The sequence below is a fragment of the Gigantopelta aegis genome, chromosome 11 (genome assembly GCF_016097555.1).
Source record: "Gigantopelta aegis isolate Gae_Host chromosome 11, Gae_host_genome, whole genome shotgun sequence".
Lineage (NCBI taxonomy): Eukaryota > Metazoa > Mollusca > Gastropoda > Neomphalida > Peltospiridae > Gigantopelta > Gigantopelta aegis.
In genome coordinates, this window is record NC_054709.1 from 27,350,364 (window position 1) to 27,366,344 (window position 15,981).

Genomic DNA, 15,981 nt, shown 5'->3' on the forward strand with positions numbered 1-15,981 from the left:
TGGGCTAGGTCCCGCCCCCTTTGAATAATGACGTAGTTTGTATGATTTTCTCTTTGATAGTGATGTATTTTGTATGTTTTGGTGTTTAGTGAATGAACATATTGAAAACACTCAATAATAATGTTTTTAACACACACAAAATCAGATAGTTTAGAATGTTTAGCATAGATATTATGTAAACATTTTTTGCAGTGTTATGGTTATGTGCAAGTTAAAGTAGGAATATCACTTTTTATTTCGTATTGGGAATAAAAATATACAGCAAAATAGATTTAAACCATAAAGGTCATAGTTAAAAGTTTTATTATTGAGTTAACCTTTAAATGGTTATGACAGTAAAATGTTTTGGAAACGAGCACCCCTCGCCTGTGCAGCCCCTTATGTCTTTCCATCAGTATCTATAAAATACATTATGAAGACATTAATCATCGGCTATTGGATGTCTAACATTTGGTCATTCTGACATGAGAGCTATGTGGAAACGCGTAAATGTGCTTTTCCATTTCGTCTAAAAAAACCCCAAAAAACATGATATTCATTACTGTTGAGCACACACGGTTCATTTGCATGTTTTCACAGTTTCAAGTTTATGATGTGTGCCTTATATTATAAGTTATAACCAGTTTAGATTTGTTAGCATTGAATGCAATTTTTGTCAGTTCCAGGGGTTGCAAACAACAATTTTCCTTCAGGGGCCCTTGAGCGGCTCCTGGACACCGGCCACAGTAAGCTTTTTTGTTCCAGCCCCTCATACATCCCTGGACATAGTCTTAGACAGAAAACCTGCTACATTTTTTCATTAGTAGCGAGATAATACGTATGTACCACAGCCTTAGATATACCAATCATGGTGCACTGCTGGAACAAGAAATAGCCCAATAGACCCACTGACTGGGATCAGTTTTAAACTGACCATGTATAAGGGTAAGCAGTTTAACTACTGGGCTATGTCCTATCCCTATAGTTTTTGTTTAACAACACCACTAGAACACACTGATTCTTTAATGATCATTGACTATTAGATGTCAAATATTTGATAATTTTGACATATAGTCTTAGTGAGAAAACATTCCCCTCCCCCTACCCTCCCCTCCCTATCCCACTCCCTCTCCCTCTCTCCCCCCTCCCCCCTCTCTCTCTCTCTCTTTCTCCCTATCCCTCTCCCTCTCCCTCTCTTTCTCCCTATCCCTCTCCCTCTCCCACTCCCTCTCTCTGTCTCTGTCTGTCTCTGTCTATCTGTCTCTCTGTCTCTCTCTCTCTCTCTCTCTCTCTCTCTCTCTCTCTCTCTCTCTCTCTCTCTCTCTCTCTCTCTCTCTCTCTCTCTCTCTCTCTCTCTCTCCCCACCTCCACCTCCACCCCTTTACAAGAGACTGTTTTTCTTTTACTAACAACAATCGTGATCACCAGGTGGCGCTGAATGGTGGCGGTCGGCATCTGAGCACGCCCGTCGACTGGCTGGTGGGACGGGGATAGAGTATTACGCCGGTAGCCTCGGAAATAACCTGTCCCAGACGTTCACCACGCTCGATGGGGGCCTTGAGCTCAGTCAGTCGGGGCTAGAGTTGCTCCTTAGGGCTCCAAATGACCTAAACAGCAGTAAGAGAGAAACGTATTCATGTTGTTGTGTTGTTGTTGGTATTGTTGTTGTTACTGTGTAGTTCGCACACATACCGTAGTCACGTTGCAAATTTTCCTATATATTGGAGAACAGTTTTAGTTGTGTTTGGCTGGGTTTTAGTAGTTATCTTGTGGAATTGTTAAAGGTTGTTTTACCACCTATTCGTGTTTTATGAATTGCTGTTTTTATTATGTCCATTTGTCCGTCTGCCCCGTCACACACTGATTTATACCTTCTTACAGATTCCAATGGATTGCTGTGAAAGTTTAACAGTACAAGTTTTTAATTTGTATATGATTCCGTATTGACAATTTCATGATACCCCCCACACACCCTGTTGCCCTATCCCCCCCTTTATTTCTTTTTAGCTTGCCATTTTTTATTTATCCTTTTTTCCATTTTTGGTATCACTCATTGCAGTTTGTCCAATTGTTTGTACCTGGGGCCTAATTCACTAAACTCTCGCAAACTTTGCGATCTCACAGTGCAATGCTAAAAGACTTGCAAAGAGGATACTTTTTTTGTCAAGCAGAGCCTAAGAGAGCGTTGTGAATTAGGATCCAGATTGCTTTCAAGGTTAAACCATACCGTTGTTGGTTTTGTACTAATGTTATGTGTAATAATTTGTTATTAAAATGGTGAATTTGTTTAGTTTTTGCTTTGATTTTTTGTATATATGTTTTCAATAACCATACCATTATTCATTTGTTAATTTGTTTACTTTGCGAATTGAATTTGATCAGTTCCTTGTTTTTTGTAAAACCTTATAATCTGAGACTTTTTTGGCTCGGTTTACCAATATGTAATATGAATTAAAGGGACATTCCTGAGTTTTCCGCAATTTTTAAGATGATATTGACTAACAGAGACTTTTTAACAATTGTAATTACATATCGAATATATTTTTCTGTATAAAATATTAGTGGCTGTATATTAAACATATTTCTGATCATTCTAATATTTGTACTAGGTTAAATTTCATTTTATTTTCTAAAATATGTTTTTTTTGTACATATGAAATTATTCGTACATATGAAATTATTTGAGAACAAAATCCAGTTTGGGCTTCTTACAAATATTAAGACGACCAGAAACACATTGAATATACAGACACAAATATTCTAAACAAGAAAATATATTTAATATGTAAGTTTAATCGTAGAAATATTTTACTAGTCGGAAACATCTTATACTGCAGCAAACACAGGAATGTCCTTTTAATAGAATGGTGTTTTCCATCTGGTACTTATTCAGCTGGCCACATCAGCATTTAGTCAGTTGAGTTAAGAGTTAAAATAGCTCAGTGGCCCCACCGATGGGGATCGATCCCACACCGACCGTGCATCAAGCGAGTGCTTTACTACTGGGCTACATCCCTACCCCTAAAATCAATTGATGCTGCTGTCAATAATATATTACGATACGTATCTCGATACTTGGGAACACATTGCGATGTATCCATCACTGACTGTTCATAACCATGATTTCTGATGTCATGTCGATTTTTGTTGGTTCATTGGTAAAGTGGTTGCCTTAGCACTTGGAGTGTCCAAAGACTCTGTGCAGTATTTCTAGTCTTTAGCATCATCTTTATGCAATGTTTCTGGTTGTTAGCACTAATTGTGGCAAGCTACACATTGCCCATTGTTTCAGTGTTTTTGTCGTTCTGATGTTATTTTTGTTTACGTTTGTTTACTTCTTACACGCTATGATCTGTATACGTAGTCTGTTACAGTGTTTATCTGCATGTAATTGAAGCACTGAGGGGAAGTTCAACAATTGCATGGACGTAATCAGGGCTTCTAGAATTCTTTTTGAATCTACTAGCCAAGTAATCAGGGATTTAAATTTTTTACTAGCCACGATTAAATATTCACTAGCCCTACTTTACTTAAAGTTAATACAATTTACTTGCCACGATTAAATATTCACTAGCCCTACTTTACTTAAAGTTAATACAATTTACTTGCCACGATTAAATATTCACTAGCCCTACTTTACTTAAAGTTAATACTTGCCACGATTAAATATTCACTAGCCCTACTTTACTTTAAGATTAAATTTACTTGCCACGATAAATATTCCCCTACTTTACTTAAAGTTAATACAATTTACTTGCCACGATTAAATATTCACTAGCCCTACTTTACTTAAAGTTAATACAATTTACTTGCCACGATTAAATATTCACTAGCCCTACTTTACTTAAAGTTAATACAATTTACTTGCCACGATTAAATATTCACTAGCCCTACTTTACTTAAAGTTAATACAATTTACTTGCCACGATTAAATATTCACTAGCCCTACTTTACTTAAAGTTAATACAATTTACTTGCCACGATTAAATATTCACTAGCCCTACTTTACTTTAAGTTAATACAATTTACTTGCCACGATTAAATATTCACTAGCCCTACTTTACTTTAAGTTAATACAATTTTACTAAATAATAGTAATAATAAGATGTTTTACCTAAAGAGAGAAATAGAGCTTAAAAACACTAACATGTGGGGGGTTGGGGTGGGGTCAGGATATTCATATTTACAAAATAGACTTAACTGCAACATTTGACAATTTTGTTTTTCACTAGCCGTTTGTCATGGCAGTAGTAGTTATTTACTAGCTCAACACTGAATATCACTAGCCATGAGAGTGGGGCAGCCATAATCTAGAAGCTCTGCCTAATGCAGCACCAGCCACCATGCATCTTCACTAATTGTGATTTATATATTTTACAAAAAAACCCTTAAAGACCAGTTACACCTCTTTGACCGAGTAATTGTTATTGTGTTATTATCTGCACCCCTCTTAAATGCACACCCTCATTTTGTGAAGATTTAAGACATGCTGTGTTATATTTTATATGATCATTTATATATAAACAAAGTATCAAGGGCTGCCTGCATTTAAAACATACTAGTAAAAACAATTAAGTGATTGTATTACAAATGTAAAAAAAAATCTCTAAGACTTAACCCCCATGTACAGGGCTTGAAATTCACTTTGTAGACAAAGTTTGTTTTGTTTAACGACACCACTAGATCACATTGATTAATTAATCATCGACTATTGAATGTCAAATATTGGTAATTCAGGGGCCTAATCCACTAAACTTTCGCAACTTTGCGATCTCGCAGTGCAATGCTAAAAGACTTGCAAAGAGGATGCGTTGTTGTCTAGCAGAGCCTAACAGACCTTTGTGAATTAGGCCCCTGACACGTAGACATCAGAGGAAACCCGCTACATTTTTCTGTTAGTAGTAAGGGATCTTTTATATCCACTCTCCCCACAGACAGGAAAGCACATACCATGGCCTTTGACCAGTTATGGTGAACTGGTTGGAACAAGAAAACCCCAATCAGTGGAATGGATCCACCAAGCTGGTTCCATCCTATAACACAAGTACCTCAACTGACTGTGCTAAATGCCGCCCTCACTTTGTGGAATGGGAAGCCATCTTTGCTTGTGATGTTTTAATCTGGAGGCAAAATGCTAAAAATTGAGAAACCATTCTTATTCACTTGAACAGTTTTGAGTTAGTTCTGGGTGAGAAGAAAATTTTGCCAAGTTAAGAAATAATTCAGAAAACCAGTTGTTGTTTTTTGTTCCTTGACAAATTGTCAGTTATTACATGAAATTATTTCACCAAATGAAAATGAAATTAGCCAACTTATACTAAGACAAAATTGTTTAGCAAGTTCGTAAATTTGCGTTAATAATAATGATAAAAAAACGAAAAACTTTGTGATTTTCAAAGTGAAAACAAGAGTTCTGCTTTTGAGATATATTATAAAGCTGTATCCTAACCAGACACTAGTGTTTATTTTAGAAATAATTTATTTCAGTTGCCATATCCTAACTGCATGCGTGTGACGTGACACATTTATCTGTCACGTCGCACGCATGCCGTTAGGATACGACGATTGAAATCAATGATTTCTAAAATAATCGCTCGCATCACTCGTGTCCAGTTAGGATACAGCTTCAGAAAGTATATTGTGTATTTTGTGTGGCATTTGCTTCTTGTTCTGTCAATTTCAAGCCCTGTGTACATAAGAACTTATAACAGTAAACCTCACCTGTACCATTATGCGATTGTTGAGTCGTCCCATAATAACACCTAATGGCACTGTTCAACAAATATAAGGTGTTTTGACCTCTTACAATATCATATAGTATTTCTGGCTAAAACTTAACTTCTTGCTTAAGATAATGTCTTCATACCAAGTGACCAGCCTCGGTGGCATCGTGGTAGGCCATCGGTCTACAGGCTGGTAGGTACTGGGTTCGGATCTCAGTCGAGGCATGGGATTTTTAATCCAGATACCGACTCCAAACCCTGAGTGAGTGCTCTGCAAGGTTCAATGGGTAGGTGTAAACCACTTGCACCGACCAGTGATCCATAACTGGTTCAACAAAGGCCATGGTTTGTGCTATCCTGCCTGTGGGAAGTGCAAATAAAAGATCCCTTGCTGTTAATCGGAAGAGTAGCCCATATAGTGGCGACAGCGGGTTTCCTCTTAAAATCTGTGTGGTCCTTAACCATATGTCTGACGCCATATAACTGTAAATAAAATGTGTTGAGTGCGTCGTTAAATAAAACATTTCTTTCTTTCATACCAAGTGGGGCGGGACGTAAAACAGTAATAAAGCACTCACTCATTGCACAGTCAGTCTAGGATCAATCCCCATCAGTGGGCCCCATTGAGTTATTTCTCGTTCCAGCCAGTGCACCATGACTGGTATATCAAAGGCTGTGGTATGTACTACCCTATCTGTGGGATGGTGCATATAAAAGATTCCTTGCTGCTAATCAAAAAGAGTAGCCCATGAAGTGGCGACAGCGGCTTTCCTCTCTCAGTATCTGTGTGGTCCTTAACCATATGTCCAACGCCATATAACCGTAAATAAAATGTGTTGAGTGTGTCGTTAAATTAAACATTTCCTTCCTTCATTCAACAAATATATAATTTTAAAGGAACTTTGACCTCTTACGATATCATATTTCTGGCTAAAACTAACTCCTTTCTGGAGATAGTGTCTTCATACCAAATAATGTGAAATACATTTTTGAGTCCATAATTGTCTACAAAATTACGGCCTATATATAGGCTGGAACAAATGTTGGTTTAACCAATACATACAGTATTGCCTTGAAAAATATTAAAATGTGCTTAATTTAAGGAATATTTTATTAGCCAAAGAATATTAAATTGGCAAGTGGCGGGGTGAGCCCTGAAATTAGACATTTTTTAACCAAAATTGTTAAAATCTTAAAAAATTAATATGTTCTTAATGGGCCATATTTACAAAGGCTGTTTTTTACTTCCATGCCTGTAACTACATACATTTACACTGCTTAAACATCTGGTTATGTCTTACACGCATGTAACTACATACATTTACAATGCTTAAACACCTGGTTATGTCTTACATACGTGTAACTACATATATTTACAATGCTTAAACACCTGTTTATGTCTTACATGCCTGTAACTACATACATTTACAATGCTTAAACACCTGTTTGTCTTACATGCCTGTAACTACATACATTTACAATTCTTAAACACCTGTTTATGTCTTACGTGCCTGTAACTACATACATTTACAATGCTTAAACACCTGGTTATGTCTTACGTGCCTGTAACTACATACATTTACAATGCTTAAACACCTGGTTATGTCTTACGTGCCTGTAACTACATACATTTACAATGCTTAAACACCTGGTTATGTCTTACGTGCCTGTAACTACATACATTTACAATGCTTAAACACCTGTTTATGTCTTACATGCCTGTAACTACATACATTTACAATGCTTAAACACCTGATTGTTTTACATGCCTGTAACTACATACATTTACAATGCTTAAACACCTGTTTTTGACTTTCATGCCTGTAACTACATACATTTACAATGCTTAAACACCTGGTTATGTCTTACATGCCTGTAACTACATACATTTACAATACTTAAACACCTGGTTATGTCTTACACGCGTGTAACTACATGTACATACATTTACAATTCTTAAACACCTGTTTATGTCTTACATGCCTGTAACTACATACATTTACAATGCTTAAACACCTGTTTATGTCTTACGTGCCTGTAACTACATACATTTACAATGCTTAAACACCTGGTTATGTCTTAGATGCCTGTAACTACATACATTTACAATGCTTAAACACCAGGTTATGTCTTACGTGCCTGTAACTACATACATTTACAATGCTTAAACACCTGTTTATGTCTTACATGCCTGTAACTACATACATTTACAATGCTTAAACACCTGTTTGTCTTACATGCCTGTAACTACATACATTTACAATGCTTAAACATCTGTTTTTGACTTTCATGCCTGTAACTACATACATTTACAATGCTTAAACACCTGTTTTTGACTTTCATGCCTGTAACTACATACATTTACAATGCTTAAACACCTGGTTGTCTTACATGCCTGTAACTACATACATTTACAATGCTTAAATACCTGGTTATGTCTTACACGCGTGTAACTACATGTACATACATTTACAATTCTTAAACACCTGTTTATGTCTTACGTGCCTGTAACTACATACATTTACAATGCTTAAACACCTGTTTACGTCTTACGTGCCTGTAACTACATACATTTACAATGCTTAAACACCTGTTTATGTCTTACGTGCCTGTAACTACATACATTTACAATGCTTAAACACCTGTTTTTGACTTTCATGCCTGTAACTACATACATTTACAATGCTTAAACACCTGTTTTTGACTTCCATGCCTGTAACTACATACATTTACAATGCTTAAACACCTGGTTATGTCTTACGTGCCTGTAACTACATACATTTACAATGCTTAAACACCTGTTTATGTCTTACGTGCCTGTAACTACATACATTTACAATGCTTAAACACCTGTTTTTGACTTTCATGCCTGTAACTACATACATTTACAATGCTTAAACACCTGTTTTTGACTTCCATGCCTGTAACTACATACATTTACAATGCTTAAACACCTGGTTATGTCTTACATGCCTGTAACTACATACATTTACAATGCTTAAACACCTGGTTGTCTTACATGCCTGTAACTACATACATTTGCAATGCTTAAACACCTGGTTTTAAGAAAAACAGGCTTTGTAAATTCTGCCTAATTTGTTTGTAATGAATTGAAAAGCTTTGAATGACCAAACATCACGAGAATTAAACAGGATGCACAGTCAAACATAGTTATCTCGACCTTTCTTATCTCATCTGATCAACGTATCTAAAGTTTGAGAAATTTAAAAAAAAAGAAAAAAGTTTTATTTAACGACGCACTCAACACATTTTATTTACGGTTATATGGCGTCAGACATATGGTTAAGGACCACAAAGATTTTTTAGAGGAAACCCGCTGTCGCCACTACATGGACTACTCTTCCGATTAGCAGCAAGGGATCTTTTATTTGCGCTTCCCACAGACAGGATAGCAGAAACCACCAGTTGTGGAGCACTGGCTGGAACGAGAAATAGCCCAATGGATCCATCGACAGGGATCGATCCTAGACCGACCGACAGAGGGAGGGACGGACAAGAGAGAGATTATACCCGTTGGTTAAATATTCTTTTTTTGACCTTTAGCCTTGAAATTTCCTTCTAAAGACAATAAGAGTTTAGCCGTTCACTCTGATATCTATAATAATTAATAACTAGATTGGTATCCACCTTCTAAAATGTGATAAAATATTTTAACCTAAAACAAAACACAACCATATGAACAAAATAAAACAGAATAAGAAATACCCCCACAAAAACCCAATTAAAATGTTATATCTGCTTTTAAATCTTTTCATGACCTTTGACCTTACAGGTTCCCTCCTCTCTGGCGCCGTCAGACAAATGGCTGAGCATGCGGCGGCACTGGCAGCCCTGCAGTCTCAACACTCGAAGGCTGCCGTGAAGGTGTCGAGCCACTCCTATCTCAACGGCAGCGCCCTGCACCTGGAGAAATCGCCCAAACTCGTACAGAGGCGGAAACAGAAGTCGTCGAAGACGTCCTCCGCATGTCTGGGGAAACCATTGCCATCACCTTCACAGTCACCATCATCATCATCGGCATCTCATGAACGTAACATTTTGAAGGTGAGATTTTGGTGGGGTTTTTTTATGGCTCTCGTTTTCGGTTCATGTAGATTTCGGTTTTCTGGTTTTTACTTTATGTAGATTTCGGTTTTCTGGTTTTTGGTTTATGTAGATTTCGGTTTTCAGGTTTTTGCTTTATATAGATTTCGGTTTTCTGGTTTTTGGTTTATGTACATTTAGGTTTCTGATTTTTGGTTTATGTACATTTAAGACAATTGGTGATAGATGAAATGTGGATGGATGGACAACATATGCAGCCCTTTCCCCATCTCAGTCTTGATAATTTAGCAAGATCCAGCATTGCTTTAAATGACAAAATACAAAAGTCTCTATTTGGCCCAAATTAATGAGATCTATAGCTATCCCAGGGCTCATAGTGGAACAAAAAACTATTTTTTATCCAATTTTTAGATCTGCGCCTTTAAGCTTGTGACATATTTTCTGTTAATGAAATATTAAAAATTATATAGTTTAGGTATATTAATATGTATATTTTTAATTAGGTAATGTTTAAGGTATTGATAGCTCATTTTTATTGCAAGATTGAAAACAAAAATAAAGATAACTTTGAAAACAAAAATAAAGATAACTTTTCTTGAATGCCAAAAAGTCCCCAATATTTCAGTTTTCTGAGATTTCTATTAGATTTCATGGATGTTATTGATGTTCATATTACAATACTGATGTCTTGTATCAAAGTCCCCAAAGACTGTTTTCGAGAATGAATTAAATCTAAATTGTTAAACCAATCATTCATTGTTTCGTTCATTGATTTGTTCATTTATTTATTTATTCATTCATTCATTCATTCATTCATTCATTCATTCATTCATATTTTTAAGTCTATTACATTGAGTAATAAAATATTTTAGCTATAAACCAGTGACAAAAATATAAACACTGACATCTAGTTGATAATATATTCCTCCTCAAATAATAATAATTGAGAAACCCCCATTCATTCAGTTAACAAAGTTGAAGTTTTGTTAAGAGCATTATTAATCATCAGCTATTGGATGTCAAACATTTGGTAATTTCGACATATAGTCTTAGAGATGAAACCTGCTACATTTTTCCATTAGTAGCAAGGGATCTTTTATATGCACCATCTCACAAGACAGGATAGCACATACCACGGCCTTTGATACACCAGTCATAGTGCACTCAGTGGAGAGAAAAGAGTAGCCCATGAAGTGGCGACAGCGGGTTTCCTCTCTCTATATCTGTGTGATCCTTAACCATATGTCCGACACCATATAACCGTAAATAAAATGTGTTGAGCGTGCCGTTAAACAAAACATTTCCTTCCTTTCATCCCCATCGGTAGCCCATTGGGCTATTTCTCATTCTAGCCAGTAAATAAACTATTTCCTTCCTTTTCCTTCGATTGAGTGAGAATTTACCATATTTCTTAACACCTGACATACATTCCTTTCCTTTCTCCTTTCCCAGAAGACACTGGAGAATTCTGGGAAGCATAACAACAACGGGACGATCACACACGACAGCGACAGTCACCCCGACGTCAGCTCCATCAGTTCGAGTCTCAGCGACGACAGCTCGGGAAACGACGACCATGCTGGCAAGACGTCGACCAGCATGACAGAGTTCGAGAAGAAAGCCGGTGCGCTTGCCCACCAGATAGATGGCTTGAAGAAGAAGTTACTCGCAGACCAGATTCGGCACCGGATGCAGTCGAAGACCGGAGGTAGTTCCGGTTCGTCCCCCGTGATCACGACACCGTCACTGCATAATAAGATGAGGGGACATCGGGGGAAGCCGGCGAAAAGTTTATCCTCGTCAAATAATTCACTTTTGCATGAGTCAGAGGTGAGTTAATTTGAATTTAACAGTGGTGAGAAAGGTTTATTGTCAAATAATTCACTTTCGCAAGAGTTGGAGGTATGCTAATTTGAATTAGATAGTGAGGTAAGAAAGGTTTATCACCAAATAATTCACTTTCGCAGGAGTCAGAGATATGCTGATTTTAATTTGACAATTGTTTAAGATACTGGTAGGGGTAAATCAGGACTGGGAGGGGTGGCATTTAAAACAAAAAAAATTGATGAACTGTGAAAAAAACTAAAGGAATCGAGACATAGCAATATACAGACTTCTTTGCCTAGACAACAAGGGCACCTTCAAACTAAAGGCATTTTTCATATTCCAGTGGGGTTTTTTTGGGGGGAAATGCATCTCAATTTGTAGCATTTCCTTCGAATTAAAATTTAAAAAGCCAAGATTTCTTTAAACACTACAAAATAAATCTCGAGCTTTGATTTAACTCATTGTCTTCGACAGACAGCCCAGGTAGTCAAGGGGTGTGTCCAAAACAACATGCTTGAAACTTAAAGGCATACTGTCACGGATTTAAGGACCGTATTTCTCTAAAACTGATAATAAATAAAAATTACATCAATTTTTGGAAACCAAATCTAGCTATCGCATCACCTTAACTGAACCATGATGGAGTGGAATCCATGTCAACCTTCTCGGCAGTTTTAGTTTTTGAAATTATGGATCATTGCCACAATTCAGTTATTTTTACAAAATACCATTAATAAATGGAGTATGGTGGTTATGAAGATAGTTGAATAAAGTACATTCAGGGACAAATCCAATATATATATTTTTTCAGGTAATACTTTGTTAGGCCATTTCATAGGTCAGTGATCTGTGACAATATGCCTTTACTTGGATATAAGCAAAAGATTACGTAATAAAACTGAAAAAAACCCAACCATATGTGTTCCAGCAGCAGAAATACAGGCAGCAGGAGCTAAAATTACAACTAGAAGCAGAATTAAAACAACAACAACTCAATTTGAAACTGATGAGAAAGAAACAGAAGGAAAAAGCTGAGGTACAGCAGCGACTGGAGCAGCCAGTGGCCTCAACCTCATCAACCTCATCAACAAGTCATTCAACAAGTCATTCAACAAGTCATTCGTTGAGTCCTACCTCGCTCAAACTTCACATCAGTAAATCACTCATTCAGGTGAGTTATGCACATGGAGGGATTTAAGACAAACACACAGACTTCCTGTTGGTTGGACTATACCAGTTAAAATCCCATAGATGACCATGTTAACGTTTGTGTTTAAAAACACTACATGCAATATATCAACCAAACTATGACCCATAAATATCAGTACTACAACCCCTACCTCAAACTATTAACTGCAGAAAATGGTACCTTTCATGGCTCACTTTCGGTATAACCAGATGTTTCTACAGCACCCCTAGTTTCACACAAAATTTGAGTACTTTTTTTTACAGGTACCTCATACATGTTCCAAGCACAAGGCTACTTGACACGGTGGTACTACATCAAATAAAATTGCATACCTTTTTAGCCCAGATGAAACTAATTTTTACAACCAACACACTCACATTTATAACCAATCACAGGACTTGTGGTGTTAACTTCTCTATCAAAAGTTCGGTGCACCTCGAACTTTGACCCAGCCGGAAAGTAATTGGTATAGTGCAACCTGTTAGATTATACTGTGCCAAATAAAGGTTCTAATAGACCAAATCAATTCCTATTGCCGATAATGTTAACGTTTAATAAAACCGATATAAGCAGCATATCAACACACCCAGGAAGTACAGCAATAAAACATGTGGCACCTCACATCTAATCTATCTGCAAGAAAATGAGGGGTCACATACCATTTAAGATATTTAATTAATGTTTCTAATTGCAACCGTCAGTTTTGCAGTTTGCAGTTCCAATTTTTGGGGTACCACACATTAGTTTCAACAACTGGTATATACTGTATAACAACTGTATAACAAATAAAAGTGGATAATGGTATTTGCACAAATAATCAATGTCGCATATTACTACCAATCACACCCATAGCTGCTTTTACTCCGTAAATATTTGACGGTGCACCTCAAACTTTGACAGGGAACTTTCTTCTTAGGTACTATGCAACATAGAAGGGGGTGGGGGTGGAATTTAAAATACTAGTTTCCCACAAAGTATTGGAGAAAAAGGATTTCTTTTATTACAAAATACCAGCCATACATTGTTTTATTATATTTTTTAATGTCATTAATAATAATAATAATAATATAGTAGTTATAATAATAGTACTAATAATGTTTAATTCTACCATTTTAAATAGTATATTGAAATATGTTTTACAGAAGCATTTGAATCATGCTCAAGGGGAGGAAACTCCAAGTACTTCAAAATCAAATCAGAACTCTTCAGGTAGTGAAGAAGATTCAGAATCAGGTTGGTATCCAGTTGTCTGTCTTTGTCTGTCTCTGTCTCTGTCTCTCCCTCTCCCTCTCCCCCTCTCTCTCTCTCTCTCTCTCTCTCTCTCTCCTCCCCTCCCCCACCCCCCTCGGCTTTCTGTGTTTCTCTGTCTGGTTTTCTGTTAGCCTCTCTCCGTCTTTCTGACCATCTCTGTCTCTTTCACTCAATCTCAATCTCGACCAAGTGTCCTTATACATTATACACCACTGAATTAATTCCCACCCTACACACAACGAAAGCCATATTATTTTTGATAGTAATATACTTTTTAGTAATAATGTTGACACCAATAAAAATCGATAACAGCCGATAGCTCTGAAAAACGTACAAATCCTCTGTTTGTTTCCAATCAGACTCAAACGATGACGACTCGGCAAATGATTCTAATGGCAGCAGCGATTCTGATGTAGATAAAGACCAATCTCAGAGTGAGGCTGGTAGCTCACTGTCACATGACCAAGCCACTGTGGAAGGTGATGCCCCGCCGATCAAACGTCGCAAACTGGTGACCAATGAGCAGGACTTGCGAATTCCACTGGAGCATGGCTGGCAGCGAACCACGACTATTCACACGATGGGAAGGCGTGGAATCGTCGGGGAAGTCCTGTACACGGCACCCTGCGGGAAGAAGATGAAAACCATTCCAGATGTCATGAGGGTAAGGGGAATAACTCTTTGTTTTATTGTCTCTGCCTTTACATAGCAAAATATTGCAGCTCTATTTTAAAGATGTTTTACCCTTCTCAGCATAAATTACGTCATTATATAATTGTTTATTTTTAATGTAAATACTTATATTCTTCCAGATATCATGAGGGTAAGGGGAATAACTTGTTTTATTGTCTTTGCCTTTACATAGCAAAATATTGCACCTCTAATTTTAAAGATGTTTTACATCTCTCAACATAAATTACGTAATGATATCATTTTTAATTTTTAATGTAAATAATTATATTCATATACCTATCTTTGTTTGACACCCAATAGCCGATATGTATTTTTGTGCTGGGGTGTAGTTAAAAATTAATTAATTCATTCATTCACTCGCACCACACAAAAACAAAGTCTGGTTTATATTACAAGAATTCCATGGAGGTAAATCTCACCCCTATCATAAACACTGATAGTTGAATCCACAGGTGTTCATTTTAATGCAGGTTAAATTTTTAAAAATCAAATTCGTCATTTTCTTCTTTTCGTTCACTTGTTGACTACACGTCGAGGCCAGCAGTGACTATGAATGATACTGTTCTCTGTAGATCACTTCTTGTGCCATACAGCTTCTTCTGGAGAGTTGTTGTAGTTGTATTCGTCATTTTAATTTTCCATATTCCTTTTTTGTAATTATAAAAACAATATTCTTACCTATGTAGTTATTAGTCTGTATTATGTCACACACTTAATCATGTTTACGGATGCAATTTTCCCCCCAGTTATTTTAATGAAAGTGATTTTTCCCTCATCAAAAAAAAATTTCCACAGCAGATCTCTGGTTTACTGTGTTACAGGTTTAAGTTTTTCCAGATTTATTTGGAATTCTTTATTTTTAATTGTACAGTGTTTCTGTGTTTTTCGCTGTTGGTAAAAAAAATACCCATATTCTCTGTCCAAAACTTACAATATGGTTTCGTCTGAGACTTTGCATACATACATACCAATATGGGGTCACCATTTACACCAGTCTAAAAAAAAAAAATCGCCAATATCAGAATATCTGGATTTTTTTTCCCACAACCCACTTTCCTCTCTGCTATGTTTATTGTTGATTAAAATTGCTGGTTTGTTTTGTTCTACAGTAGTTGTTTTATTTTCAGTATTTGGCTCGTAACCAGATTTCTGACCTGACCCGAGATAACTTTACTTTCAACACGAAGGTGAATGTTGGAGAGGTTTTTGAAATGCGCCCAGGACAAACGGTGAGTTTGTGATTGTATATTTTTT

The 15,981-nt window shown here is 36.6% G+C and overlaps 1 protein-coding gene across 12 annotated transcripts in view; it reads left to right on the forward strand.

The window, feature by feature from the left end:
• Nucleotides 1–15,981, forward strand: part of LOC121384967 (bromodomain adjacent to zinc finger domain protein 2B-like) — a 115,686-nt gene that overhangs the window by 47,714 nt on the left and 51,991 nt on the right. For 10 of the 12 annotated variants that reach the window (XM_041515466.1, XM_041515468.1, XM_041515467.1 and 7 more), the window contains exons 4-11: nucleotides 660–725; nucleotides 1,408–1,596; nucleotides 9,496–9,767; nucleotides 11,220–11,597; nucleotides 12,523–12,765; nucleotides 13,926–14,016; nucleotides 14,394–14,698; nucleotides 15,855–15,956. In XM_041515466.1, coding sequence (XP_041371400.1) covers nucleotides 660–725; nucleotides 1,408–1,596; nucleotides 9,496–9,767; nucleotides 11,220–11,597; nucleotides 12,523–12,765; nucleotides 13,926–14,016; nucleotides 14,394–14,698; nucleotides 15,855–15,956 — 1,646 coding nt within the window. The remainder of the gene's footprint in view (nucleotides 1–659; nucleotides 726–1,407; nucleotides 1,597–9,495; nucleotides 9,768–11,219; nucleotides 11,598–12,522; nucleotides 12,766–13,925; nucleotides 14,017–14,393; nucleotides 14,699–15,854; nucleotides 15,957–15,981) is intronic. The other 2 variants (XM_041515470.1, XM_041515474.1) reach the window with 2 other exon arrangements.